This window comes from Plecotus auritus, assembly GCF_963455305.1.
Source record: "Plecotus auritus genome assembly, chromosome: 5".
NCBI lineage: Eukaryota > Metazoa > Chordata > Mammalia > Chiroptera > Vespertilionidae > Plecotus > Plecotus auritus.
The window spans coordinates 103,810,683-103,838,238 of NC_137776.1; the positions used below are offsets into that span (position 1 = coordinate 103,810,683).

Here is a 27,556-nt window from a genome sequence, read left to right on the forward strand (position 1 = left end):
AGGCCGGCAAGGGCATGCGGAAAGCTTGGCTTCCTCCATTGCCAGGGAAACCCAAGCCTGCCTCCTGCTCTCTGTGGCCGTAGCCATCTTGGTTGGGTTTATTTGCATATTCGCTCCTGATTGGCTGGTGGGCGTGGCTTGTGGGTGTAGCGGGGTGATGGTTAATTTGCATATTACTCTTTCATTAGATAGGAGGATAATATGTCTATAATTTTCCAGTTTTATAAGGATGTAATTGACATATAATATTGTATTATTTGAGATGTACAACATAATGATTTGATGTGTGTATATATTGGGAAATGGTTGACACAGTAAGTTTAGTTAACATCTGTCACCTTTCATATTTCCAGATATGTAACCAGCTTTTTCTTCTGTCAGTTTAAAAAGAGAATTGATCATTTATCCCACCTTTCAGAGTAACAAAGTGGCCCTAGTTGATAAGAAAAATTTCTTTACAGAAGAATTCCAGCTAGCAAATATGGAAAGAATGACAAAAACAAAAATTCACCATTACCCCTAAGGAAATAACAGGCTTAAGCAACAGTCATCTGTGCGTGAGGCCATTGGCTTGGGTGTGGAGGAGAAGGTTATAATGGAGGCTGTGGCCACCTAAATCCCCCCAAAGCGGTACAAACAGGCCGATGCCTCCTGAGGCAGTGGAATAGGAAGCAAGCATATAGCCTGACCTCAGAAGGGTTTTAGCCAAATATTGTGAAACAAAATCTTACAAAGTCTACGCCACCTCACCTCTTCCACAGGCTTTTAGAAACTCTTGATCCTTTCCCTGTCTAGTTTTCTGGGGGAGTTTAAATGTGTTTGGAATTTGAGAACTATGGAAAAGAGTCGGGGTATTCTTCAGGGACAAGGTCAGTGACCTGCCTCCCTTATTAATGCACTAACCAAGGTTCCAGGTGAACCCTGGCTTTCATGCACCCTGGGCAGAGGGACACATGTAGAAAGTGTGTCTCCACAGATGAGGGATACGGGGTCTCCATAAATGTATTTAGAATTTTGCCTTGAGAAGAATCTAGATAGAAGTGATCTTAATTTTAGCATATATTTAGATTTTGTGTTCCACAAGCTAGTGTTTATAATTATATGTGAAGGTGGAAGCAGCACTATAATCTAATGCCTGATGCCCCATTTCAACCTGTTTTTAATGTTCTAAGTATCTATCTATCTATATAAAAGCTGAATATGCTAAGTGTCCCACCGTTCGTTCAACCGTTTGTACAGTTGCTATGACGCATACTGATCACCAGCGGGGTAGACGCTCTGGCCAGTAGGTTAGCTTGCTGCTGGAGTCCGGCCAGTCGGGATGGGGCGAGTTGGGCCCAACATGCCCTGGAGCCCTCCCACGGTTCCTCCCTGGCCTCAATCTTGCACTGGTGGGGTCCCTCAGCCTGGCCTGCGTCCTCTCGCAACCTGGGCCCCCTCAGGGGATGTCAAAGAGCCGGTTTTGGCCCGATCCCCACAGGCCAGGCCGAGGAACCCCCCTGGTACATGAATCCGTGCACCAGGCCTCTAGTTACATAATATTACTTTGAAAAATTTTACTCTGAAAGTTTGCAAATATATAACATTAGAAGAAAACAATGAATTCTTATGTACGTATTATCTTCTGGCTTCAACAGTTATTAACATTTACCAATCTGGTTTAATGTAACTCTCATCACTTTTTTTCTTAAAGTAAATCCCAGACATCATGTCATGGTAGTTTAATCATATATTTTGTCAGTCGCAACAATTTAAATGGGTACTTGAAAAAGCCAAAATTTTACCGTATCTTGTTGTTGTTCAGCCTCAGAAAATGTAGTGCTTTCATTTCTTGTACTCCTGGTGGTATAGACTTTAAGTTATTGTGATCCAGAAATAACTCTCTCAGAGAATGGTAAGCCCCATAGAAGGAGACTCGGTCCACGCCGTCATCAGTGAGGTTGTTAAATGATAGGTACAGGTATTCTAGGCCTGGCTCCATGTGGCCAAACACGTAGCCAGGAATGCGCTCAATCCTGTTCCCCAGGAGCACAAGGTGCAGCAGTGACTTGGGGAGGTAAGAGGGGACTTGGTAGAGCCTGTTGTAGGAAAGGTCGATGGATTCGAGATTTCTGCAGCAAAGTAAAAGCAGTGGTACATCAGGGCAGTGACTGTGAGCTCTAGGTTTAGACAAGGTCAGTCAGGATGCTTACAGGTTTTCCTGCCAGCACTCGGTGCAGGGATACCACCGAGTGCCACCGTGGCTGTGCATGTGCTTACCTGGGCACAGCCAATTGGTTTCCAACAGAGAGGAGCACCAGGATTCAGAGGGGTAACCATGAGGCTCAAGGAAGTCCCCAAATATCCCTAAGGTCAGACTTGACTCAGAAGTGAAATCCAGGGAGTTCTGGCCAACATCAAATTGCCTATCCCTAAAGTCTTCAATGGTTCCCACAAAGAAATGGCAGTGATGTGGGGACTTTCTCTTCTTATTCCACATCTGATCAGGGCTCAACCTGCTTTCCCACATGGCTTACTCCCCGTCCTGAATGGCAAGGCCTCCACGCTGGCCCCTTCAGTGAGGGCTGTGGCTGGGGCCACATTTCTCTCCGGGCAGATGGGCTCTGCTGTTTGCCTAGGCTGTCGGGCCAAGCATTCTCATCTATTTTGTAAGACTGGAGGTAGAGATAGTTTGGAGGGTGTGGGACAGTGCAGCCCAACACTTTCACCTGAGGGGAGAGAGGAGAAGGGCAGGTTCCTTCCTCACTCTGTGCAGGGGTCACTCCTGAAGGACCGCCCAGTGAGGTCCACAGAGTGCATGTCATGGTGGTCAGACCTCGTGTCCCTGCGCAGGCTCCGTGTGGCTGGTGCAGCACTTGCATGTGGCAAGTGTCCACAGCCTTAGTGACCGTAGTCAGTCATCATCATACCAGTCATATCAAGGATTTGAACCCTATGAAGGTGGCCATGTTCTGGGGTTCACTAAGAAAGGATGCTGCCACCTCCTTCGTGTCTCCATGTTCAGACCCTCATTAATAATGGCAGAAGGAAGGAATTGTCTCAAAAAGTCTAATTATAACATATACTTACTCTTGGTTTATCCAGGCTAAAGGAGCAATCCTATTTTCTTCAATTTTATTGTAACATAGTATAATGACATTGATATTTCTGGTATGATTAAAACAGATTTCAGTTATTTCTTCAATTTGATTATTTTCTAGGTATAATTCCTGTAATTAAGAGAAAAGACTTGTATTTCTTCCTGTTGGTTGATAAATACATTCAATTTTATAGAAATTAAAATAGCATTGTAGGCTATTCTCATTAGTATTATCTAAAGCCTTTACTGCCCCCTCAAGGGAATTCATGCTCAAAGCTGTCAAATTTTCTAATTAGGAAAATGTACTGTCTATCATTTTATTTAATTACTAGAGGCCCGGTGCATGAAATTCGTGCACTGGGGCGGGGGGGTCCCTCAGCCCAGCCTGCACCCTCTCCAATCTGGGATCCCTCTCACAATCCAGGACTGCTGGCTCCCAACCGCTTGCCTGCCTGCCAGCCTGATCACCCTCTAACCACTCCCCTGCCAGCCTGATTGACACCTAACTGCTCCCCCGCTGGCCCAATTGCCCCCAACTGCCCTCCCCTGCTGGCCCAATCGCCCCCAACTGCCCTCCTCTGCCGGCCTGGTCCCCCTCAACTGCCCTACCCTGCCAGCCTGGTCATTCCCAACTGCCCTCCCCTGCCAGCCATCTTGTGATGGCCACGTTGTGACCACATGGGGGTGGCCATCTTGTGTGAGGGCATGACAATCAATTTGCATATTACCTCTTTGTTATAGAGAGTTTTTAACCATAAAATGTTGCAAGATATCATATGCCATAATAATTGGATAAAGCTTTCCTAATTTATAAAACTTTATTCACATAAATTATTTCATTTGATGAGAAAATAGGTAGAAAGTATCATCCCACTTAGCACTAGAGAGAATCAGGCCTAGGACATGAGCAGCCATGCCCAGTGTCACATGCTCATCGAACATGATGAGAACTCGTCCTAGCTTGGCCTCACTTCGCAAGTGCTGTCTGTAATATTTTTAGGCTCATGTTTTCTGGACTTGCTTTTGTATTGAAAATAAATGAAAGCTCACCAAGAGCTTTCATTTAATGTCAGGGTGAAGCTTACTAGAACTTTAATGTTCAGCAGCTAGCTGTCTTCACATGTGATTTCATTTGGCATTAGAGAAAGTTTTCACACAACAAGGATATTGGAATTCAGAAGTAGAATTCGTATGTATCTTCAGTGTAACTTTTTGTTCCTTTTGTAGAAATTTCCCTCTCTTTGTCACTTAATTTTGCTATTTATCAGAAATTGGTAGAGACTTTTAGCTGTTTGCTTTTACCTTCATGTGCATTTGGGTGTAAACTAGATCAGTGGCTCCCAAACTGTGTAAAATGCAATCACTGTGCACTTTTTTAAAGTGTGAAAGGAGCCCCAGTCAGGGCACAGCCATCCAAGGCTGTGCCAGGCAGCTCTGCAGTGGGCTCCCAGCCCATGCCCTGGTGGCCACACCTCTGCAGCAGGGGCATCTCCTGAGAGGGTGAGATGGGGCAGCCTTGGGCCAGGGTGGGAGTGTCAGAACTGGGAAGGTGGGGGCTGCCGGCAGAGGAAGTGGATGGCTTCCATCCATGCAGGGTCACTGCTAGTTCAGGAGGGGCTCTGGACCGAGCAGGCTGGGGATGGGCGCCACAGTCCTGTTGGGACAGTTAAAACTATCTTGCAAGTCAGGGTATTTTTGGAGGTTGGAGTTTCTGTTTAAGTTGAAAACTCATTTCCCAGCCTCTCCTGACGAGCTGTCATCAGGACCATTTCTTACTTTTTTAAGGGTCTCTACTCATAATTGTAACTTTGATTCATAATTTCATATAATTTGAAGAGAAAACAGTGTTCAAATTATAATAAGTTATGTACACAGCATCAAAACTACCAAGTTCAATATGCATCACAATAATCTCTTAAAATGTATGGTTTGGGGGTTTTGTAGCATACTGTATTTAAAGTATAAAACATTAGAAAAAAATATTGGTACCTCGATAGAAGCAGGAAGACCTTGTGGTATAATTCTAAATCTGTTCCGTCCCAGACGCAGGTAGGACAGGCTCTTCAAAGGTCTGAAAGCTAAAGGATTGACATTGGTTTCACTGAGATTGTTTCCTTCCAGTTCTAAGGTAACCAATCGACTTAAGCCTATAAAAAATAAAATTATTGTAATATTAGGATAATTGGAAAACCATGCAATTTCTATAACATTTCAAAAGGTCATGTGAGCCCAGCTGGTGAAGTTCAGTGGTTGAGCATTGGCCCATGAACCAGAGTCAGGGTTCCGATCCCTGTCAGGGTGTACACGCCCAGGTTGCAGGTTTGATTCCCAGTAGGGGGTGTGCAAGGAGGCAGCTGACCCATGATTCTCTCTCATCACTGATGTTTCTCTCTTCCTCTCCCTTCCTCACTGAATTCAATGAAAATACGTTTTTACAATGTCATGTGAAATTTTCAGTTTATTTGGAGGGCAAATGTTGTAGCTGAGTTCAGCCAAGATTAAACGCTGAATGCATGGTCCAGTGGGGAGGCAGGCTTGTAGAAAAACCACTGCTGTGCTATCTGATCAAAGTGTGTACTATAAGGGCACTGGCTGGTTGCTCGCTCAGTGGTTAGAGCTTCGACCTGCCAACCAAAGGGTCTCCTCAGGTTCAAGGGGATGTACTTGTGTTGCAGGTTCTATCCCTGGCCCCAGTCGGGGCACGTGCTGGAGGCAAACGGTTGATGTGTCTCTCCCACATAGATGTTTCTCTCTGTCTCTTCGCACCTCCTCCCTCCCTATCACTCTCTCTAAAAAACAGTGGACAAAATATCCTCGGGTGAGGATTTAAAAGAATGAAAATAAAAAGTATGTACTATAAGGGGTGGGGGTGGGAATGGGGGTGGTTTGGTGATAGGCAGGGTGCCCCACGGAGGCAGCAATAGCCAAGCAGGGACTTGAAACACAGCTGGGTAAAGGAGAAGGTTGTGGGTCATTTGAAGCATTTGTAGGGACAGGTAGCTGTAAAATGGCAGCATAATTGGGGATGGATGAGGAGTACAGTGCAATGAGGGATTCTTTTTCTGGCACAAAAAGGAGCATCTTTGCCTGCAACCCTCAATTGATGAACATGCAGCACTAAATTTCCATCACAGTGTTCACTTCCTGGCAGACAATGCAGCCAAGTGGACGTTTTGAAAGGGAAATAATCAAAAACTCTTTATGCAATCAAATTGCACTACCAAGAAAGGCCTTTATACAAACAAGTTTTATCTCAATTATTTTTACTGGCCTCAGGAGTGGTATGATGCAAATTAATTGGAAGCTTAAAGAAGAATGGGCAGCTAGATGAGAACATAGCACAAGACCCGTGTGAGGGTGAGAGTGTGTGTGTGAAGAGTATGTAGGAGTGTGAGTGAGTGTGTGTGTGTGTGTGTGTGTGTGTGTGTGCACGTCCCCCTCTGCGCCCCACTGCTGCCCTGCTGCCCGGGGTGCTTCTACCTCCGCAGGTGTGGAACAGGTTTGGGGATATTGCAGAATCCTCCTTGTGAGCAGGATGCCAGGAGCAGACGCGGGTCAGTGTTGAGCCCGCACACCCCGCACCAGAAGTCGGCAGGGACTGCTGTGTGTGTGGGGTGGGGGGCTTGCACCTCCCCTGCCCTGGGTGCTCCTGGGCCATGGAGCTGAGCTCCGGGCAGAGGGAGAGGCCAGGACTTGCTAGAAAGAGCAGCACCATCATCCAGCTGCATTCCTGCCAGGGAAGTTAGCCCTGACCTTGCCTGTGGGAAGGGCCACACAGCAGAGCTTGGCGCCAGCAGAGGGGTCTAACAGGCAGACCCAGCAGTAAATCTGAGGGACCCTTTATTCTCTGGAGGAAGTTTTGGAGGAGACCCAGTGGGGACTGGGCAGTGGGGCTCAAGCAGGTGGGAGCTCCTCTTCCGTGACCTGCAAAACAGCTGGTTCTGCACTGCCCTGCAGTGACCTGAATGAGGGAGACGGCTCGGGGTGCACAGTTGCGCCAGTGCAGCTGGGTCCGGCGGCAAGGGGACTTAGACATCTGGCTGGTCGGATTCTGGGCGGAGGCCCCACCCAGCAGGAGCCCATGGCATTGAAAGATTGGAGTACTAAGTCGGGCTGATTTTCTTATCTCCTCCTGTTTGAGGTGCCCAAGGGGTGCCAGCAAGCCAGGCAGAGCTGAGGCATTGGAAGGAGAGGTAGTGCCGCCTCACCTGCCCCCAAACTATGGAATCACCCCCAATGCAAGTCTGTTCAAACCATCTGGGCCAAGACCAGAATTCCCCCTCAAAGCCCAATTCCACGGGTGAAGGGAGAGCATCTCAGACCTGAAGCAGACCCAGCATCTCTGCTACTAGCTTTGCCGAAGGACTACTTGGGGCCCTGCCTGCTTCAGTCAGGTGTCCAAGGCCACACAGGGTAACCACTCATATTGACCTTCATAGGAGAACCTTCCGGGAGTCCTGGGACAGACACATCAAGGGGCCAGACTCAATAGCATAGCAAAATCCAGTGAGCTCCACAAACTCCAGATCCAAAGTTCTTTTTTCTTCCTTCCATATTCTCTTCTATGTTTCCCTCCCACCCCCACCCCCTCTAGTTCTTTAGGTCTCATATCTCTTAGTATTTTTCTTTTTCTTTTTCAGTCTTTCTTGTTGTTGGTTCTTTTTCATGTTATTTTCTGTTCAGTCTTACTTTGTTCTATGAGCACATGTATAACTGCTGGCAACATGTAGTTCTGGTTGAGCTTCACAATTAGCAAGCCTGAGGGCTGATCCCACCCATGAATGGGGCAAAAGCAATCAAGACCCAAATACAACAGAAGGGCCATAAAACCCAAACAAGGGTCATTATTAGAGCACCCACCTCAGAAGATTAAGGAGACTACACCACTGGGTCCCACAAAAAGGCCACTTCATCAAGACTGGAAGGCATAGCTGTCTTATTCAACACAAGGAAACAAATATTTTTTTTTAAATGTGGGGGGTGGGGGAGCACAAAGAAATAGGCCTCAAATGAAAGAACAGGAGGAATCTCCAAAAAGAGAACTAAATGAAATGAAGGCAATTAAAAAAACAGGAGACAGTTTAAGGGAGTTGTGGGACACCATGAAAAGTAGCAATATCCACAACATAGGAGTATCAAAAGAGAAAAATGTGCAAGGGCTAGAGAACCTGTTTGAATAAATATGGCAGAAAATGTCCCTAAACTGGTGAAGGAAAAAGTCACACATGTTCAGCCCTGGCCAGCATTGCTCAGTGGGTAAAGCATCAGCCCTGTACTAAAGAGTCACAGGTTCCATTCCCATTCAAAGTCATGTATCTAGGTTGCAGGTTTGATCCCAGGCCCTGGTCAATACTTGTGGGAGGCAACCAATCGATGTGTCTCTCTCATATCAGTTTCTCTCTCTCTTTCTCCCTCCCTTGCACTCTCTCTGAAAAACAATGGAAAAAATATAATTGGACAAGGAAATAACATTCAGGAAGCACAGAGAGTCCCAAGCACAAAGAACCCAAAGTGGCCCATCCATGCCTAGACACATCAATATATATATATATATATATATATATATATAGAGAGAGAGAGAGAGAGAGAGAGAGAGAGAGAGAGAGAGAGAGAGAGAGAGAAAATGAGGCCCGGTGCATGAATTTGTGCATGGGTGGTCCGGCCAGCCTGTTCAGGGGGAGGGGACATGGGTGGTTGGCCAGCCTGCCTACTGGTCGAACTCCTGGTCGAGGGGACAATTTGCATATTAGCCTTTTATTATATAGGATATACATGGAGTGGCCAGATTATTATGTGTTCAGAGATCAGAATAATCTGGCCACTCAGTGTATATGCTGTCTATACAGACCCATCTGAGAAATAAAAGACTGAAAGTGAAGTGATTGAAAAAAATTTCCCATGCAAATGGAAACAAAACAAAACAAAAAAATACAGCAAGGGTAGCAATACTTATATCTGACACAACAGATTTCAAAACAAAACAAAGACAAAGAAGATCACTAAATAATACTAAATGGATCAATCCAACAAGAGGATAACATTGGTAAACATATATGTACCCAATATAGGAGCACCTAAATTTTGTGTGTGTGTGTGTGTGTGTGTGTGTGTGTGTGCGCGCAAACTCTCAGAAGACTTTAGGGCAGAGATTGAAAGCAGTACATTCATGTTAGGGAACTTTAACATTCCACTGACTTCACTCAATAAATCTTCCAGACAAAAAATCAACAAGGAGCCCTGACCGGTTTGGCTCAGTGGATAGAGCGTCGGCCTGCGGACTCAAGGGTCCCGGGTTCGATTCCAGTCAAGGGCATGTACCTTGGTTGTGGGCACATACCCAGTAGGGGTGTGCAAGAGGCAGCTGATCGATGTTTCTCTCTCATCGATGTTTCTGACTCTCTATCCTCTCCCTTCCTCTCTGTAGAAAATCAATAAAAAAAATATATTAAAAAAAATCAAGGAAACAGCAACCTTAAATGATACGCTAGATCAGATGGACCTGACTGACATTCACCACATATTTCATCAAAAACCTGAAGAATATACATTCTTCTCACGTGGGACATTCTGAAAGTAGACCACATTCTAGGACACAAAATAAGGCTCTACAAGTACAAGAAGATTGAAATCATATCAAGCCTTTTCTCAGATCACAATGGCATGAAATGAAATCAACTACACTAAAAACAAATACATTCAAACATGGAGGCTAAATAGCATGTTATTAAACAATGAATGGGTTGCCAGAGAGATTAAGAAAGAGAGAAGGAAGGAAGGGCTTCCTGGAAACAAATGAAAATGAACACAGAACAACCCAAAATCTATTGGACACAGTGAAACCAGGAAGGGAGGGAGGGAGGGAAGAAAGACGGAAGGAAGGGAGGGAGGGAGGGAGGGAAGGAGGGGGAGGGAGGGAAGGAAAGAAGGAAGGAAGGAAGGAAGGAAGGAAGGAAGGAAGGAAGGACTTCTTGGAAACAAATGAAAATGAACACAGAACAACCCAAAATCTATTGGACACAGTGAAACCAGTCCTGAGAGGGAAGTTCATAGCATTACAGGCCTACTTCAAGAAACAAACAAAAAAGCTCAAAGTATATAACCCTACAACTAAAAGAACTAGAAAGAGAACAACAAGAAAAGCCCAGAGAAAGTAGAAGGAAGGAAATAATGATCAGGGCAGAATTAATTAATATAGGGACTAAAAAAAATACAAAACACCAATGAAACCAAGAGCTGCTTCTTTGAAAACATAAACAAGATTGACCATTAGCCAGACTCAACAAGAAATGGAGAGGGCTGAAATAAATAAATCAAGAAATAAAAAAGACTAATAATTGATACCACAGAAAGACAAAGGATTGTAAGAAAATACTATAAACAACTACATGCCAACAACTGGACAACCTGAGCGAAATGGAAACATTTCTGGAAACATACAATCTTCCAAAACTCAATCAGGAAGAATCAGAAAAACAATAGGCTAGTAACAACTAAGGAAATTGAAGCAGTAATAAAAAAAAAAAATCTCACAGCAAACAAAAGCATGGCCCAGAAGGCTTCACAGGGGAGTTTTATCTAACATTCTAAGAAAAATTAACACCTATCATCCTCAAACTATTTCAAAAAACTCAAGAGGAAGGAATATTTCCAAGCTCTTTTTATAAGGCCAGCATTATCCTAATTTAAAAACCTGATAAAGGCTCTACAAAGAGAAAATTACAGGCCAATATCCCTGATAATCTCAGATACTAAAATCCTCAATGATATATTACCAAATCAGTCCCAGCAATACTTTATAAAGATCATACACCATGACCAAGTGGGATTTATTCTGGAGATGCAAAGCTGTACAATATTTGCAAATCAATAAATGTGATACCTCACATTAACAAAATGAAGTCCAAAAAATCACATGATCATATCAATCAATAAATATAGAAAGAAACATTAGAGTCCTGACTGGTTTGGCTCAGTGGATGGAGCGTCGACCTGTGGACTGAGGGGTCCCGGGTTCGATTCCGGTCAGGGGCATGTGCTTTGGTTGCGGGCACATCCCCATTGGGAGGTGTGCAGGAGGCAGCTGATCGATGCTTCTCTCCCATCAATGTTTCTGACTCTCTATCCCTCTCCCTTCCTCTCTGTGAAAAATCAATAAAATGTTTTTTAAAAAAAGAAAGAAAAAGCATTAGACAAAATTCAACATCCATTTTTTGTTTAGAAAACTTTCAGCAAAGTGAGAATAGAGGATCCACCTCCAACATAATAAGGGCCATATATGACAAACCTATAGCCAACATTATACGCAACTGGACAAAAACTAAAACCATTTCCCCTAAGAACAGGGACAAGACAGAGGTCTCCACTTTTGCCACTCTTATTTAACATCGTACTGTAAGTCCTAGCTACAGAAATCAGACAAGAAGAAATAAAAGGTATCAAAATTGGAAAGGAGGAGCTAAAACTGTCATTATTTGCAGGTGACATGACATTGAAAATAGAAAATCCTAAAGACTCCACTAAAAATCTACTAGATTTAATAAAAGAAATTGGGCAAAGTAGCAGGATACAAAATTAACATCAAGAAATCAGTGGCATTTTTATATACCACTAATGAACTAGCAGAAATAGAAACTTAAAAAAGAATCCCATTTATGGGGGAGAAACCAAGAAGGCAGCATAGGTAAACACCTAAACTGCTGCCTCGCACAACAATTTCAAAACTACAACTAAAAGACAAAAAGGACATCATCCAGAACCACAGGAAGGCTGGCTGAGTGGAAATTCTACAACTAGAAGGAAAGAGAAAAGCACACTGAGACTCAGAGGAGCTGCAGGAGGCAGAGGTACTGAGACACGCACACGCAGAGAGGACTGGCAACTGAGTGTGCAGCTGGCTTTCTGAAGCAGGAGGGAGACAAAAGATCCCGACTGCGCTGAACTCCAGTTCCGGGCGAGACTCTGGGGACCCAGACTCATACGGGGTGAAACTGGACTGTCAGAAAGGAGAAAAGCACACTGAGACTCAGAGGAACTGCGGAAGGCAGAGGTACTGAGACGTGTGTGCGGAGAGGGCGGGCAACTGAGTACGTGGCTGGCTTTCTCAAGTAGGAGGGAGACAAAAGCTCCCGACTTCACTGAACTCCAGTTCTGGGCGAGACTCTGGGGACCCAGACTCATTCAGGGAGAAACTGGACTGTCTGGCAGTGGGTGGAACTCGAGGGTGGCTTTCTCTCAGAGGTGCTTGCAGCGATTACCACGGGACACTGAGACACAGGGGCCTATTAGGGCAGGGCTGACGGAAAACCAATACTGTCTGCTCCACTCTGAGACTCCGCCCCATCCAAGCTGAGCACAGAGGCTTTTGCAAGTCTTGTCTCATAAGGGTATTTCCAGCACAGAAGAAGTTCTCCCAGTGTAGACACAGCTGATCCTCACAGCCAGTTGGCCTGGAGGTCAATTCCTCCCAGTGATACCAACAACAATCAAGGCTTAACTACAACAAGACTGTGCAGACAGCCCACAAAGGGGTGCACCAAGAGTGTCCACCTCAGGTAACTGGGGAGGCTGAGCCTCTGGGCCCTATAGGACACCTAGCCACAAAGCCACTCTATCAACTCAGGGAAGCAGCCAAAATGCGGAGACAAAGAAACAGATCACAAATGAAAGAAATGGAGGAAAGCAAATGACTGGATATAGAGTTCAAAACCATGGTTATAAGGTTTTTCAAGAATTTTCTAGAAAAAGCCGATAAATTTAGCAAGACCCTCAAGGATATGAAAAAGGACCAACTAGAAATTAAGCATAAACTGATTGAAATAAAAAATATTATATAGAGATCTAACAGCAGACTAGAGGATTGCAAGAATCAAGTCAAAGTTTTGAAATACAAAGAGGCAAAAAACATTCAACCGGAAAAGCAAAAAGAAAAAAGAATCCAAAAATATGGAGATAGTGTAAGGAGCCTCTGGGACAACTTCAAGCGTACCAACATCCAAATTATGGGGGTGCCAGAAGAAGAGAGAGAGCAAGATATTGAAAACCTATTTGAAGTAATAATGACAGAAAACTTCCCCCACCTGGTGAAAAGAAATAGACTTACAAGTCCAGGAAGCGCACAGAACCCCAAACAAAAGGAATCCAAAGAGGACCACACCAAGACACATCATAATTAAAATGCCAAGAGCAAAAGACGGAGAATATTATAAGCAGCAAGAGAAAAACAGTTACCTACAAGGGAGTGCCCATACAACTGTCAGCTGATTTCTCAACAGAAACTATGCAGGCCAGACGGGAGTGGCAAGAAATATTTAAAGTGATGAATAGCAAGAATCTACAACCAAGATTACTCTACCCAGCAAAGCTATTCAGAATTGAAGGTCAGATAAAGAGCTTCACAGATAAGAAAAAGCTAAAGGAGTTCATCACTACCAAACCAGTATTATATGAAATGTTGAAAGGTAAGAGGAAGAAGAAGAAAAAGGTAAAGATAAAAATTATGAACAACAAATACATATCTATCAACAAGTGAATCTAAAAATCAAGTGAAAAAAATCTGATGAACAGAATAAACTTGTGAATATAATAGAATCAGGGGCATAGAAAGGGAGTGGACTGACAATTCTTGGGGAGAAAGGGGTGTGGGGGGTGCGGGAAGAGACTGGACAAAAATCGTACACCTATGGATGAGGACAGTGGTGGGGGGGGGGGGTAAGGGGAGAGGATGGGGTAGGAACTGGGTGGAGGGGAGCTATGGGGGAAAAAAGAGGAACAATTGTAATAATCTGAACAATAAAAATTTATTAAATTTAAAAAAAGAAAAAAAAAAGAATCCCATTTACTATTGCAACAACAATAGTAAGATACCTTGGGATAAACAACCAAAGAGGTAAAAGACCTATACTTGGAAATCTATAGGACACTGAAAAAAAGAAATGAAGATACAAAAAAGTGTAAGTATATACAGTGTACATGTATTGGATGCATTGATATCATTAAAATGTCCATACTACCCAAAGTAATCTCTAGATTCAATACAATCCCTATTAAAATACCAATGGCATATTTCACAGATCTACAACAAATAATCCAAAAAGTTACATGGAACCAAGAAAGACCCCCAAAGTTGCAGCAATACTGAGAAAGAAGAACAAAGTTGGAGAGATCACAACTATACTATAAAGCCATTATAATCAAAACAGCCTGGTCCTGGCACAAGAAGCGGCATAAAGACCATTGGAACAGAAAAGAGATCCCAGAAATTGACCCAAGCCATTACAGTCAATTAATATTTGACAAAAGAGGCAAGAGCATACCATGAAGTAAAGAGTTTCTTCAATAAATGGTGCTGGAATCATTGGACAGGTACATTAAAAAATGTAGCTACTCCACCTACTTATCCCATCCACAAGAATAAACTCAAGATTGATAAAAGACAAATGCAAGTCATCCTATATAATAAAGAGTTAATATGCTAATTAGACTGGACGGCAGAATGACCTTCCAGAATGACCAGTGGGAAGGGGGCGGGGCTGCCTCAGCCCCAGCTGCCTCGTCCCTCACAGCCCCGGCTACCACCATCACCCTCTGCGGAGTGATCTATGGTGGAGGAGGGCTCCGAAATCGATTGCCCCGCAGCGGGTGGCGGCAGCCAGGGATGCGAGGGCTGAGCCCCTTGCATGAATTTTGTGCATTGGGCCTCTAGTGAAACCATAAAAATCGTAGAAGAAACCATAGGCAGCAAATTCTCAGGCATCTCGCATGGCAGAATTGTCACCAATACGTCTCCTATGGTAAGAGAAACAAAGGAAAATATAAACAAATGGGAATCATCAAACTAAAAAGCTTCTGCATAGCAAAAAACAAACAAACAAAAACAAACAAACAAACAAACACACTCACCATCAAATTGAAAAGGGAACCCACTGCATAAGAGAACATATCTCAAAAATATATAAAGAACTCATACAACTTAACAAAAGGAAGACAAATAATCCAATTTAAAAATGGGCAAAGGACCTGAATAGACACTTCTCCAAAGGGGACATACAGATGGCCAAGAGACATGTGAAAATATGCTCAAAGTCACTGATCATCCGAGAGATGCAAATCAAAACAACGATGAGATATCACCTCACACCTGTCAGAATGGCTACCATCAATAAATCAACAAATAACAAGTGCTGGTGAGGTTGTAGAGAAAAGGGAACCCTCATGCACTGCTGGTGGGAATGCAGACTGGTGCAGTCACTGTGGAAAACAGTATGGAGCTTCCTCAGAAAACTGAATATGGAACTGCCATTTGACCCCCTAATCCCACTTCTGGGATCACATCCTATGAATCCAGAAACACCAATCAGAAATATATGCACCCCTATGTTCATAGCAACACAATTTACAATAGCTAAGATCTGAAAATAGTCCACGTGCCCATCAATAGATGGGTGGATTAAAAAACAAACAAACAGCCCTGACTGGTTTGGCTCAGTGGATAGAACGTTGGCCTGCGGACTGGAGGATCCCAGGTTCAATTCTGGTCAGGGGCATGTGCCTTGGTTGCGGGCGCATCCCCAGTGGGAGGTGTGCAGGAGGCAGCTGATCGATGTTTCTCTCTCATCAATGTTTCTGACTCTCTATTCCTCTCCCTTCCTCTCTGTAAAAAAACAATAAAATATATTTTTCAAAAAACCAAACAAACAAAAAAATGGGTACATTTACACAATGGAATACTATCCTATGTAATAAAAGCCTAATATGCAAATTGACCGAACTGGCGCAATGACTGGTCGCCATGACTCACACTGACCACCAGGGGGCAGACGCTCAATGCAGGAGCTGCCCCCAGCCTGCAGGCCCCAGGCCAGCCAATGCAAGTGCGAGTGGGGCCCCCCATTCACCCCGCTGGTCGCCCCGCAGATCAGCCCCAATCGCTGGCCCGGCCTAAGGACCCTACCTGAACACGAATTTCGTGCACCGGGCCTCTAGTGCAGCTATAAAAACAGGTAGGATCTCTTACCTTTGAAACGGCATGGAGGGACCTGGAGAGTATGCTAAGCAAAATAAGCCAATCAGAAAAAGACAAGTATCACATGATCTCACTTATATGTGGAATCTAATGAACAAAATAAACTGACGAGCAAAATAGATCCAGACTGACAGATCTCAGGGATGGAAGAAGCAGGAAGAGATTAACCAAAAATGTAATATGCATATATGCATATATGCATAGCCCTAGGACTCAGACAATAGTATAATGACTCTGGGGTAGGGCCAGGGACTGGATGGGAGGGGGGTACCGGGTGCAAAATGGGGGCCATCTGTTATGCTGTTTATAATTTTTTTTTAATTATAAAAAAAAGAATGAGCAGCTCAGGAGTAATGATTGCCAGAGGCGTCTGAGTCAGATATTCAGGGTGTAACTTGGGAGTTTGTTCAGTGGTTAAGATTTCCAGAATAGGGGATGTTTTCATATTCAACTCAAGTCACAGCCATCACCCTAAATGCTCTGTGCAACCCATTTCCTACCTGTAGGCCTATCAGAGAAGCAAGACAGTGCTCTCTGGAGTAGACCATAGGATACCCTGAGGAGACAGCAGTGTAGATGTGGTTGGATGGTGGTGTTCAGGATCCGTTGAAGGGCTGAGAGACGGGAATTTGTGAGGCCAACCAGTAAACTTAATAAGTGATTGTAGTTCCTTATCTTTTCTTTAATTTTTAAAACTGAAGATCCTGAGAATCCAGCATATTTATCAGGCTTGGGTTTTTAATAGAAGTTTTCCAGTCAAAAACAGGTAACAGAAGTAGACTAGTGGTTATTTCATTATCTCAGAAGAGAGAAACCTTACACGATGCAAACTTATGGTACTATGAATCATTTTGCAATAATTATCTCATTTGTGCATATAATGTATATATAGGAAACAGTATGTGTGTTACTGTTTGTAACAGGAAACTGGATAGAGTTAGAAAAGATTAAAACGTGTAGGTTAGATGCGGTAGAAAGGGGATTTGTTAGCAGGACATTGGCAGGAAGTCACTCCTGTTGCAGGGGACAGCATGACGTTATAGGTGTCATGGTTATAGGTGTGGACAGACATGTTTTCAACCCACCGGTTTTCCCTTGCTGTTCCTCTCTGCCCTTCTACTCCTGCTCCTCATTTGTAGAGGTAACTCTCTCCCATGTGGGCATGCAGATCTCAGCGTCCCGTCCAGGGAGCTCTCAGGGCCAGCACAGGCTGCAGCTCCTAGTTGTCCAGTTCCTGCGCCTCCTCAGGCCCACCACCCCTGCATCCCAGCTGACAGGCAGGCCCTGCGGTGCAGCCTGTGGTGTCTAGGTTCTTCCTTTCCTCCACGCTTTTGCTCATGCTACGTCTCTCTGAAGTGTCTGTCTCCCTGCTTCCCTGGAACTCGTAACCTGGACGGTCCTGGTGACACCCCACCTCGGGAGAGAATGGAAGACAGCAGGCCCTGATGGCCCAGCTGAGGCTTCCCCTAGAGCGAGGCCCACCCAGCTCTCTGCCTGTCAGCCCGACCTGCAGGGGCAGCAGGACTCACAGGAGCTGAGCAATCTCCAGGGCTGCAGCACTGAGGAGAGAACCCAGGCCCGGCCGGCCTGTCTCTCATCATTGATGTTTCTATCTCTCGCTCCCTCTCCCTTCCTCTCTGAAATCAATTCAAAGAAATGTTTGAGAGAGAGAGAGCGGGAGAAAGAGAGAGAACCCAGCCCGAGTGGTTAGCACTGGCCAGGGCTCAGAACACAGCCAACACAGAAGGGCAGTCCCCAGCGCGGGGCCTGGGGGGTGGCAGAGAGCGCCTCATCGCGCCCCTATACAGTTGGCAGCTCGCTGGACCGGTCCCTCCTAGGGAGGAGGGAGCATCTGTTCATGAGGGAGAGGACGTGAAAAACAGTTGCAGGAATGTACGATAGCATTTTCTAAATGTGGACTTAGATTTTATAACATGTCATGTGACAACACAATTACATGATTTCACATGTAATTCACATACAGCCCTTAGTACACTTCTAAATTAAGTGTTACTTTGGTCTGTTTTAATTTCTAGCAGCTAGAAATTGAATTTTCTAATATCTTTTCCATATTAAAAAGCCCATCAAAATTTGTGGTTATTTATGTTTTTCTTGTGTACCCTGAAACCCATCTGGAAATAGAGTATTTCCATAACTCTGGAATCCTCAGATTTGGCAATTCTCATTATTGTTTTCCCATCGTCAGAACTGTTTTCTTCCTATGAAGTTTTTTGGGAATGAAAGGAGATAATTGAATTGTTTTCTTCCTTTAAAATCTTGGCTTATCAAGATATATAAACATAATAAATATATTTCAAATAAAAAGTGTTGAGCACTATACCTCAAGAGCTACATTATACTGTTAGGAAGATAAAACAAAAAACTTGCCAGTTAGTCTTAAAGTAAACCATAATCTAATCAAAGACATTAGCTAGAGTTCCTAAAAAGCTAAATATAATCCTGCCTCTTTTATAGAGTTCACTAGTGGCCCAGTGCACGGATCTGTGCACATTGAAAGGAAAATAATTAGTCCTGCAGGGCGGCACTGGCAAGATGGCGGGCTGGACATGTCCTGGAGCCAACCTCCTACGGTCCCTCCCTGCTGGCAGGCCGGCTGTACCTGGGGTGGCACCATGGCTCAAAGGGCGTCTGTGGAGTGAGGGGGGGACTCTGGCAGGTGGGGTCCAGCCTGGCCTGCAGGGATTGGGCCAAAACCGGCTCTCCGACATCCCCCAAGGGGTCCCTGAAGTGCAAGAGGGCACTCTGCAAAGTTGCTGTCGCTGGACAGCTCCGGCATTGAGCATCTGCCCCCTGGTGGTCAGTGCGCGTCATACCTACCATACGGTCGGCGGTCGGAGGGTCGCTTAGCCTTTTACATATATATGGATCATATGACAACTTTAGCTCTCAGCTTAGTCCAGAAACAACCACAAGCATAGTCAGTTCTAGGTGTATCAGATGCATGGACCGCGGGCCCTTCCCTAACACCCACCCATAGGAGAGCCGGGCTGCCCCGCAGCCACACACCTGGCATCCTCCACCATGTGTTTGGGCCAGAGAGACTGCATGGACTGCCTGTGTCCACTTGCTCATGTGATAGAGTCTATATGCCAACATATGACAGATTACAGTAGCAAAATGTGTGCAGGCAGTAGGCTGAGGCGTGTGCACTACGCATGCAGGAGCGATAAGGAGACGGTCCCAGCCCTGGTGCCGCATCACCACCACCACACAGGCCTCTGTCCCGCCAGCACCACACGTGGCCGCGTGGGAAGTTAGTGTCGCTCAGGGTGTTACAGGTCTGGAGCTCAGTCACTGTAGATGAGAGGACCTGAAGTCACTGAGGTTTTATTTCCACGTAGAGGACTTGTTAAGACAATGGGCAGTTTAAAATACATTTTAAGAGGTTACACCAATCAATATTAAAACAAGGTGTCTCTACTTAAATAGTAAAGTGACCTAAAAAACCTTGCCACCTATTCATCTGGCAATACCGCACATAAAATGCCCCCACGACGACAGAAGGTTCCACAAACACGTGACAAGCGCATGCTCGGTACCTGACAAGCGCTCTCCGTCCATAGCGTGGAGCTTGTTCTCACTGACTTTGAGTTCTTCCAGTGTTGGTGGCAGCTCCAAAGGAAGCTCTGCCAGGCTGTTTCCATCCATATTCAGGTGCACCAACTTCTTCAAATGCTTAAGAAGCAATCTCAGATTACGATTTCGTCTGGCACAGGTGTCCAGTACATCCCACTTAATGGTCAGTTAGCTGCAGTTATGCCTCTAAGCCTGCACTTACTGGGGTTTAGATGGGGGTTCCCATCTTCTCTCTGCCACGCAGATGTCGGTCCTGTGAGTGTTTATTCTGGGTACTTTTAGCCACACTAGGCAGTCATGTTCCACTCACTATAGAGATCGGCCACACATTACTGTGGCCACAGAACTGAGAGAAAGCTCCTATCACACTGAGTTGGTTATAATTTGCTAGATCTTGGGTTTTCACCTTCTCAGCAGCAGACACACAGTTATTAAAGCTCTCCGTGTGAGAGTTTTCTCTGTATGATGTACTAGTGCAGTGGCCTGAGTCCCTCATGGGTGGTGGTGTTAGCACAGCAATTTGAACCCCGTGAACGTATTTGTAAAACTCAGTTTTCTGTTCATTAACTAGAAGCAGATTATAACATAGCACTAATGATGGAGCATGTCTTCAACATGGGGTGGTCAGGCATCACAAGCACTGGTGGCACCCTCACGGTTTTGATGGGGTGAGGGGGGCATCTCCGCCCCAGCTGCTGGTTGGCGGCACTGCCTGGCTGCCCGTGCTGAGCACTGCAGCTGGCGGGTTTGAGTGGGGCCACGTGGGCGACTCACGTCAGTGGGTTCAGAGCAATTTGGGACAGAAACCCCCAAACGAGAAGAGAAGGTGATTTCCTACAATGTCTTCCTTTTTATCAAATACCGGGAGTGCATGGGTGCCCAGGTTTTGATCAGGACAGCTGCCTGAGGGGCACCTCAGTCTGTGAGGCAAGTTTGGGCCTTCTCCCCTGCCAGCCCGAATGGGGGTGAGCCAGGACTGTGTGCCTCAGAGGGAGTTGTGCAAGGAGGGGACAGGCCTGCCGGATGGGGCAGTTTGACCCAGTGGCTGTGGTATTTGTGCTGGGGCTTCTGAACACACATATTTGTGAGTATTGTGTACACACAGCCATCTCCTTTCCTGCCCCTGCATTTGTTTCTCAGAAAGTCCTTGATCCTCTCTTTTCTCCTTTTTAGAGAAAAAAAACGTCAAATCTGAGTCTTCCAGAAATTTATCCTGTGCTGTTTCCCATCTTCTTCCCTCTTCTTTTCCTAACCTGAACACTGAGTCCATTTGGGTTTCCAGACACCCTCTTGTTAACGTGTCCCTTCATCAGTGCTGCCTGGCCCAGAGCAGGGGGCTCACTCGAGCTGCCACCCAGCGTTCGGGAAGCTTCCAGATTCTGCCCTTCCTCCCTGGAGCACCTCATGACATGTTTTCAGCTACATGGGGGAAACTAGTCTGTAAATTTAACACATTTATGTTGTTATTGGTGCGGTGTCTGGTGCTCTAAGGGTGTGGCAGCCAGACACATGTGACATAACAGGCTCCATTCAAGAGAAAGCTTCAGTACAGTTTAGGGACATCAGGGAAGAAAGTTTCTCCCCTTAGGAGAATGCTACCAGGTAAACATTCAGCTTTTCCTCTCGTCCCCATCTCCACCCACTGCCAGTACCAGTCACGGGAAAGCGATCCAAATAGATCATGACAAATCAGAATGTGGGTTTACCTTGAATGCTTCTGGACTTATGCCTGAAGAGGTGATGTTATTGTTGCTCAAATCAAGCCTTTCCAAATTCGGTAGTCCATTAAATGCTTCCTCTGGAATGGAGGTGATGGAATTGCCTAGGACAGGGCAATTGTGTTTTAGACCGATGTGCCAATACCTACACACATGTGCACTTGCACAGATAGCAATCGAGAGTTTTCTCTGTATGAAAAAGCAATCCGCACAGCATGGGCGGGATGTATATTACATAAGCAAATGTACATTTAGAGAAATAAAAGACTGGGACTAAACTGTTCCACAGTCAAAACGTTCACTCTAAGGACTTGCCATGCTCTAGTACTGTGGTCGGCAAACTGCGGCTTGCGAGCCAAATGCGGCTCTTTGGCCCCTTGAGTGTGGCTCTTCCATAAAATACTATGGCCTGGGCGAGTCTATTTTGAAGAAGTGGCATTAGAAGAAGTTTAAGTTTAAAAAATTTGGCTCTCAAAAGAAATTTCAGTCGTTGTACTGTTGATATTTGGCTCTGTTGACTAATGAGTTTGCTGACCATTGCTCTAGTACATCATGTTTTAGACAGAGCTGCTTAAAACGTGCAGAGTGTGGTTGCTGGACAATTCTGTTAGCGTTGGGCATGGTATAACAGATGGTTTCTAGATGGTTTCTAGTTCCTCATCTTTTGCCATTGGCATTTCTTAGGCCCTGCTCACAACGATAACCCTGCTATTAATCAGTGACATTGTGGGCGTGTCGATTCCCTTTCTGGAGCACCAGGCTCAGTCCCTAAATCAACCACTTGGGGAGATAATCTCATCACCTCCAGATCCAAGGTTCTACTCGCATGACTGTGATCTGCAGAAGTTCCTACATGCCTTAACTTTATGGGGTTTTGTTTTGACATTTAGTTAAGTACAGTAGTCAATGGTTTTAAACTCAGAAAATGAGCTTCCCAGAAAGAGCAAACACAACATAAACCACATGTGACCTTCCTGCAAATCCAAGCCCCTGTGTGCTCCGGCATAGGACTCTAGACCAGCCGTGGGCAAACTACGTCCCGCGGGCCAGATCCGGCTGTTCTATCCAGTTCTCTTGCTCTCCCCTCCGCTCCTTTACTTTGAATTTATATTAGTTCACACAAACACTCCATCCATGCTTTTGTTCCGGCCCTCCGGTCCAGTTTAAGAACCCATTGTGGCCCTCGAGTCAAAAAGTTTGCCCACCCCTGCTCTAGACTTTCGCGAACCAAGCTTTCTTATGGGTCATCTGGCACACGGGCGCAGGAGGGGCTTTGCTGGAGTCACAAGAGCGTGGTGTCGGGAAGCCATGATGCAGGGGGGTCTGTCACAGACTGGCCATCCTGAGCAAAGGTGTCAGACTTTTTCTGTTGAGTAGTTATATCATCATTTATTATTTTGATGGTAGTTCATTGCTGTGATTTCCCCCAAGATGCCTGAAACCCCATTCAGTCTCTGTGGCCTCTGCATCTACAGGGCCACCCCTCATGGGCCGTGTCACCGTTGTCCATTGGCCCAGCCTCCCAGCCAGCCAGCCACACCCACACCTGGTCATGCTGTTCCTGCACTCAGGACCTTTTCAGGTGGCCCTATAAACACACGAGTAGAAGGTCGGGGCCATCCATGTCCACCAGAATTGCTAGCATGAGGGGGAACGGCCAACGGGACACAGAATGCAAGTTAAACGCGTCTGTGTCACTTAATGGTCCTACTCCTGGCACGTACTCCAGGGAGAAGGAAACTGGGGTCTCCACAGACATTTGCCTGTGGGTGTTCATAACTACAGTACACAGAACTGCCCAAACTGGAAACACTCCAGATGCCTCAGCTGGTACCAGCGGTTCATCCAGACGGCACTCAGCAGTAGGGAGGGCAAGATGCTGACCAAATGCAGCAGCCTGGATGACCCCGAAAGCAGTGTAATGGGGAAGCCAGCTAAGGAGGCCGTGTGCCTAGTGACCCCGTTCTCATGTTGTCTGGAAACGTCTAAACTATAGACACAGATACATCCTGGTGGCCAGGGCTTGTGAACGGAGGGACATGAAGAATTGGGCAGAGGTTACCTGACTATATGCATGTCTCAAAACTCAGTTCCATGCTAAAAATGAGTTTTACTCCTTGAAAGTTACCTCAGAAAAGCTGACTTTAAGAATGGCTTAGTTGTTGAGTGTTGACCCATGAACCAGGAGGTCACAGTTTGATTCCAGGTCAGGGCACATGCCTGGTTTGCGGGCTCAATCCCTAGTAGGAGCCAGGCAGGAGGCAGCAGATCAGTGAATTCTCTCTCATCATTGTTTCTATCTCCCTCTCCCTTCCACTCTCTGAAAAAAACATTTTTTTAAAGAAGTCCATGAGAAATCATGGTTGGATTTGGAGGACTCTGCTTTACATCCAATTATGCTATAATGTAGTAAAAGACCTACCTCTTCTGCAGTGTTTATGTGTTTAAAGATTGTGAAAATAGTCTGTTTAGAATCCATTTATATTACGAGGTTAAAATACAACATTCATAGGGGAATGTGTTATTTACTTTCAAAGCTCAAAACGAAATGGACATTGACATCTCTTACCAGCAAGCTCCAGGCTTGTCACCTCGGGTGCTGCCAGCGGTGGAATCTGGGCGAGGTCTGCACCGTTGCAGCTGATGGTCCTGTAGGACAGAGAGCACCCGCTGGGCAGAGCTGGCCTGCGTCTGGGAGGAGCACCAGCTGGGAGTCCGGACAGCACCTGTAACACACCTCTGGTCTCCTCCTCCTCCTCCTCCTCCTCCTCCTCCTCCTCCTCCTCCTCCTCCTCCTCCTCCTCCTCCTCCTCCTCCTCCCTGGCTGTGTTTCCGTGGGGACGAGCCTGCCTGCCCTGCTCTCCAGGCCTCTGTTCGGCCCCACTGCGCTGCCTCTGGCCAGCAAGTCTTCCTCGGTCCCCAGGCTCCAGGCTCGTTTTCCTTTGCTCCCTGTCTTCATTTTCTTTCATTCCTTCAGCCTCCTCAGACGGAAGCTTCTCTTTTCTCAGTGCTTGGTCCAGTTCCACCCAAGGAGGTGGCCGTTGCCGATGAACTGAATTAGGAGGTTCTCTTTGTTCTGAAGAATCACCAGAAAATTCAGTTGTGTCATTAATGCTCTAGCACTGAGTAGCAAGTAGGAGGCTCCGACCATGCACGGAGGAGGCAGCAGGGGCACATTGTGATAGGAATAAAAGAAGAGTCAGAGCAAAAGGGAGGCTAGTGAGTATTCCCTCCAGGTATTTGAGTGCAGTTTAAAAATGAAATGCATCTTAAAATTTTTGCTTGAATAGTTTTAATAGTAACTATTTCTATGCTGTAAGATCTATTATAGACAATTTTAGTTTTGCCCAAGGTTTTACTATTTTTTTTACTCAAGTGTCATTCTACCTGGTAACTAAAGGGGGGTGCAAAATGATAAGTAGCCCCATTGTTTATTAGTAGGGTTGTTGATAAGGCAAGAATGTGTGCACTCTCAGGCTTATGGTAGAGAAATTGGCTTTTGTTTATAGATTTATTATTTTTGTCCAATTTCCTTTCAGCTTCATGAGTCTAAAAGCACCCTTTGCTAGAAAGGTTGTTTTTTTCTCCTAGTCTCTACTGAAATCATTTTGCTTCTTGAGACTTACAGAAAACATCTGGCTTAACTAACGGAGAGAGCCCTGTGTACCACTACATGGCGATAAGAGCAGGAACAGAGTGCAGTGCACAGATCGCCCCTAGAAGTACTCAAAGTATAATTATTTTAAGGATATCTTAAGATTTCCATTCAGTATGTAATATAAAGTGTTTGAGTTATTTTTTCACATCTTTAGCAGAAAATACAAAAGGAGAATAGAAAAAAAAATTAGCAGAAGGAAGCTAAAGCTATCATATTAAAACATTTAAAATCCTTCCTGTATACCCAAGTTTATTTTTCCAAAATAACTACAGCATTTTAAGAATAATTCAGCTCCTTTGAAAAATGAGAATTTCTGAATCTTTATAAGCCTTAGATTTCACTCTCCAAGGAGTCAATTTCATTAACACTTATTTTCTAACACTTCAAAAGTCATAATACCTTAGTAAAATAATTGGTAGTACCCACCAAAGTACAGTTTCTAAATATTCTGAAGTTCTTCCTGGCAGAAGACCTGCCCTGTGATCATCCTTGATCACAGACTAGGAAAAGAGCACCCCCATGCCTCTCATACATGATTTCCCCTGGGTTTGCGTTTCAAAAGGCTGAGCTTGGCTTTGCTTGGGGAGATCTGGCCTCTCTCCTGAGAGGCCTCTCCTCCCTCAGGGATGAGCCTCTGGGGACCCTGGGACAGTGAGCAGCCAACAAAGCCGCCAGGTGACCCTGGGCCCAGCAGCCCCGAGTGGGACACGCTGCTCACCGAGTCTTCCTCTGCGTTCGGGCTAATCATTGTATCCCAGTGAGTGAGCGGGGAAGTGCAATATGCTGCAAGGAGCAGGCAGGCCTCACGCACACTGGGCGCGGGATTGCTGGCGGCCTGCACCTTTCACTCCCTTCCAGGGCTGAGTCAGCGTGGCTGCGGTGGGCCCACCGCCTCCGTCCCGGAGACGCCTCTATCGGTTATTCCTGCCCCTCCCGTACTGCTTCCCAATTAACTTCCGTGCCTGTCATCCTTATGCCAGTAGTGTAAGTATTCTGACGACTAGGTTATACATTAGAGCAAGTGCAAGGGAAAGTGGGAGGGCAAGGACTGAACCCCAGATTACATTTTGTTTGGGCTAAACGTTTATACCGGAGTCCGAGCAGACCGGGCAGCACTCGCCCTCCGGGGTGGCCGCGCGCTGGCACTGCAGGGGCGGGCACCTGGTCCTGTCGCAGAGCACCCTTCCGTTGGCGCACAGGCAGGTGGTGCAGGGCTCTGGCGACCACGCGGCCCCGTTGTACATGGTCATCCCGTTCACCGCGCAGCGGCCCTTCCGCCCTAGGAGAGAGCAGTGGACACTGAGCTCCGGGTGCGGTCACGCCTGGGCGGGAGCTGGAACCACACAAGGTGGCCTCTGTGTGGCTCCCGCGGGTGATGTCTCCCACGGAGCCCTGTGAGACGCCGCCCTGCTCTCTGCTACTTTCCTGGGAATTGACTGGATGCGCTTCCATCCTCTCCAGCAGAATGGCTGTCATACAGGCATAGACACGGGGATGACTGTCAGCTGGCCAGGCTGCACAGATTTGAATAGTAGAGAGATTGGTTTTCTCCTGGCCCTAGTGCCCTTCCTAATCACTCTCGACCTAATAACTCACATTGTCCCCAAATTGCACTCCCAAGTGAGTCTCACATGTGTCCCGTCCTTCCCTCGCTACTGTCAGTCCAGTTCAAGCCCTGCCCAGCTTTCCTGGAGACACTTTCCCTTTCCTCCCGTGGAAGAAAATAGATCCACATGATGTTTTTCCTGATTATAAAAGTTCTATATTCTATCAAAATTCCAACAGCTTTTTTTTTGGCAAAAATGCAAAAGTTTACCCTCAAATTCACATAGAATTACAAAGGGCCCTGGATATCCAAAAAATCTTGAAGAAAAATAACAAGAACAAAATTGGAGAACTCACACTTAGATATTTCAAGTTACTACAAACCTGCAATGGTCAGCGTTGGCATCAGGATAAACATATAGGCCAATGGAATATTGAGAGTCCCTTACTATGGTCAAATGATTTTTTTCACTTGAACTACAAAGATTTGCTTGCTTCTATTTATTTTTAAAAAATAATTCTTTATTGTTGCAAGTATTACATGTGCCTCCCTTTTTCTCCCATTGACCCCCTCCTGTCCTTCCCTGATCCCCCGCCCCAGGCCTTCAGCACACCACTGTCTGTGTCCATGGGCCATGCATAGATGCACACAAGCTCTTTGGTTGATTATCTCCCACCCAGCCACCTTCCCCCTCTGAGATTCTGCACTCTGTTCCCTGCTTCCATGTCTCTGGATCCACTCTATTCACTTTATTTTGTTCATTAGATTCCACATATGAGGGAGATTATGGGATACTTGTCTTTCTCTGACAGACCTATTTCTCTTAGCATGATACTCTCCAGGTCCCTCCATGCTGTCTCAAAGGGTAAGAGATTCTTCTTTTTTACAGCTGCATAGTATTCCATGGTATAAATGCACCATAGCTTTTTATTTACTC

The 27,556-nt window shown here is 45.6% G+C and overlaps 2 protein-coding genes across 3 annotated transcripts in view; one reads left to right on the forward strand and one right to left on the reverse strand.

Moving 5' to 3' along the window:
- CENPP (centromere protein P) overlaps positions 1–27,556 on the forward strand; it is a 275,842-nt gene that overhangs the window by 198,612 nt on the left and 49,674 nt on the right. The gene's annotated exons all lie outside the window — the stretch shown is intronic.
- Positions 1–27,556, reverse strand: part of ECM2 (extracellular matrix protein 2) — a 56,542-nt gene that overhangs the window by 5,382 nt on the left and 23,604 nt on the right. For both annotated transcript variants that reach the window (XM_080668816.1, XM_080668815.1), the window contains exons 3-9: positions 26,164–26,352; positions 23,985–24,491; positions 21,404–21,519; positions 19,661–19,796; positions 5,069–5,226; positions 3,070–3,209; positions 1,785–2,111 (exon numbers count right to left, since the gene is read on the reverse strand). In XM_080668816.1, the coding sequence (XP_080524942.1) occupies positions 1,785–2,111; positions 3,070–3,209; positions 5,069–5,226; positions 19,661–19,796; positions 21,404–21,519; positions 23,985–24,491; positions 26,164–26,352 (1,573 nt within the window). The remainder of the gene's footprint in view (positions 1–1,784; positions 2,112–3,069; positions 3,210–5,068; positions 5,227–19,660; positions 19,797–21,403; positions 21,520–23,984; positions 24,492–26,163; positions 26,353–27,556) is intronic.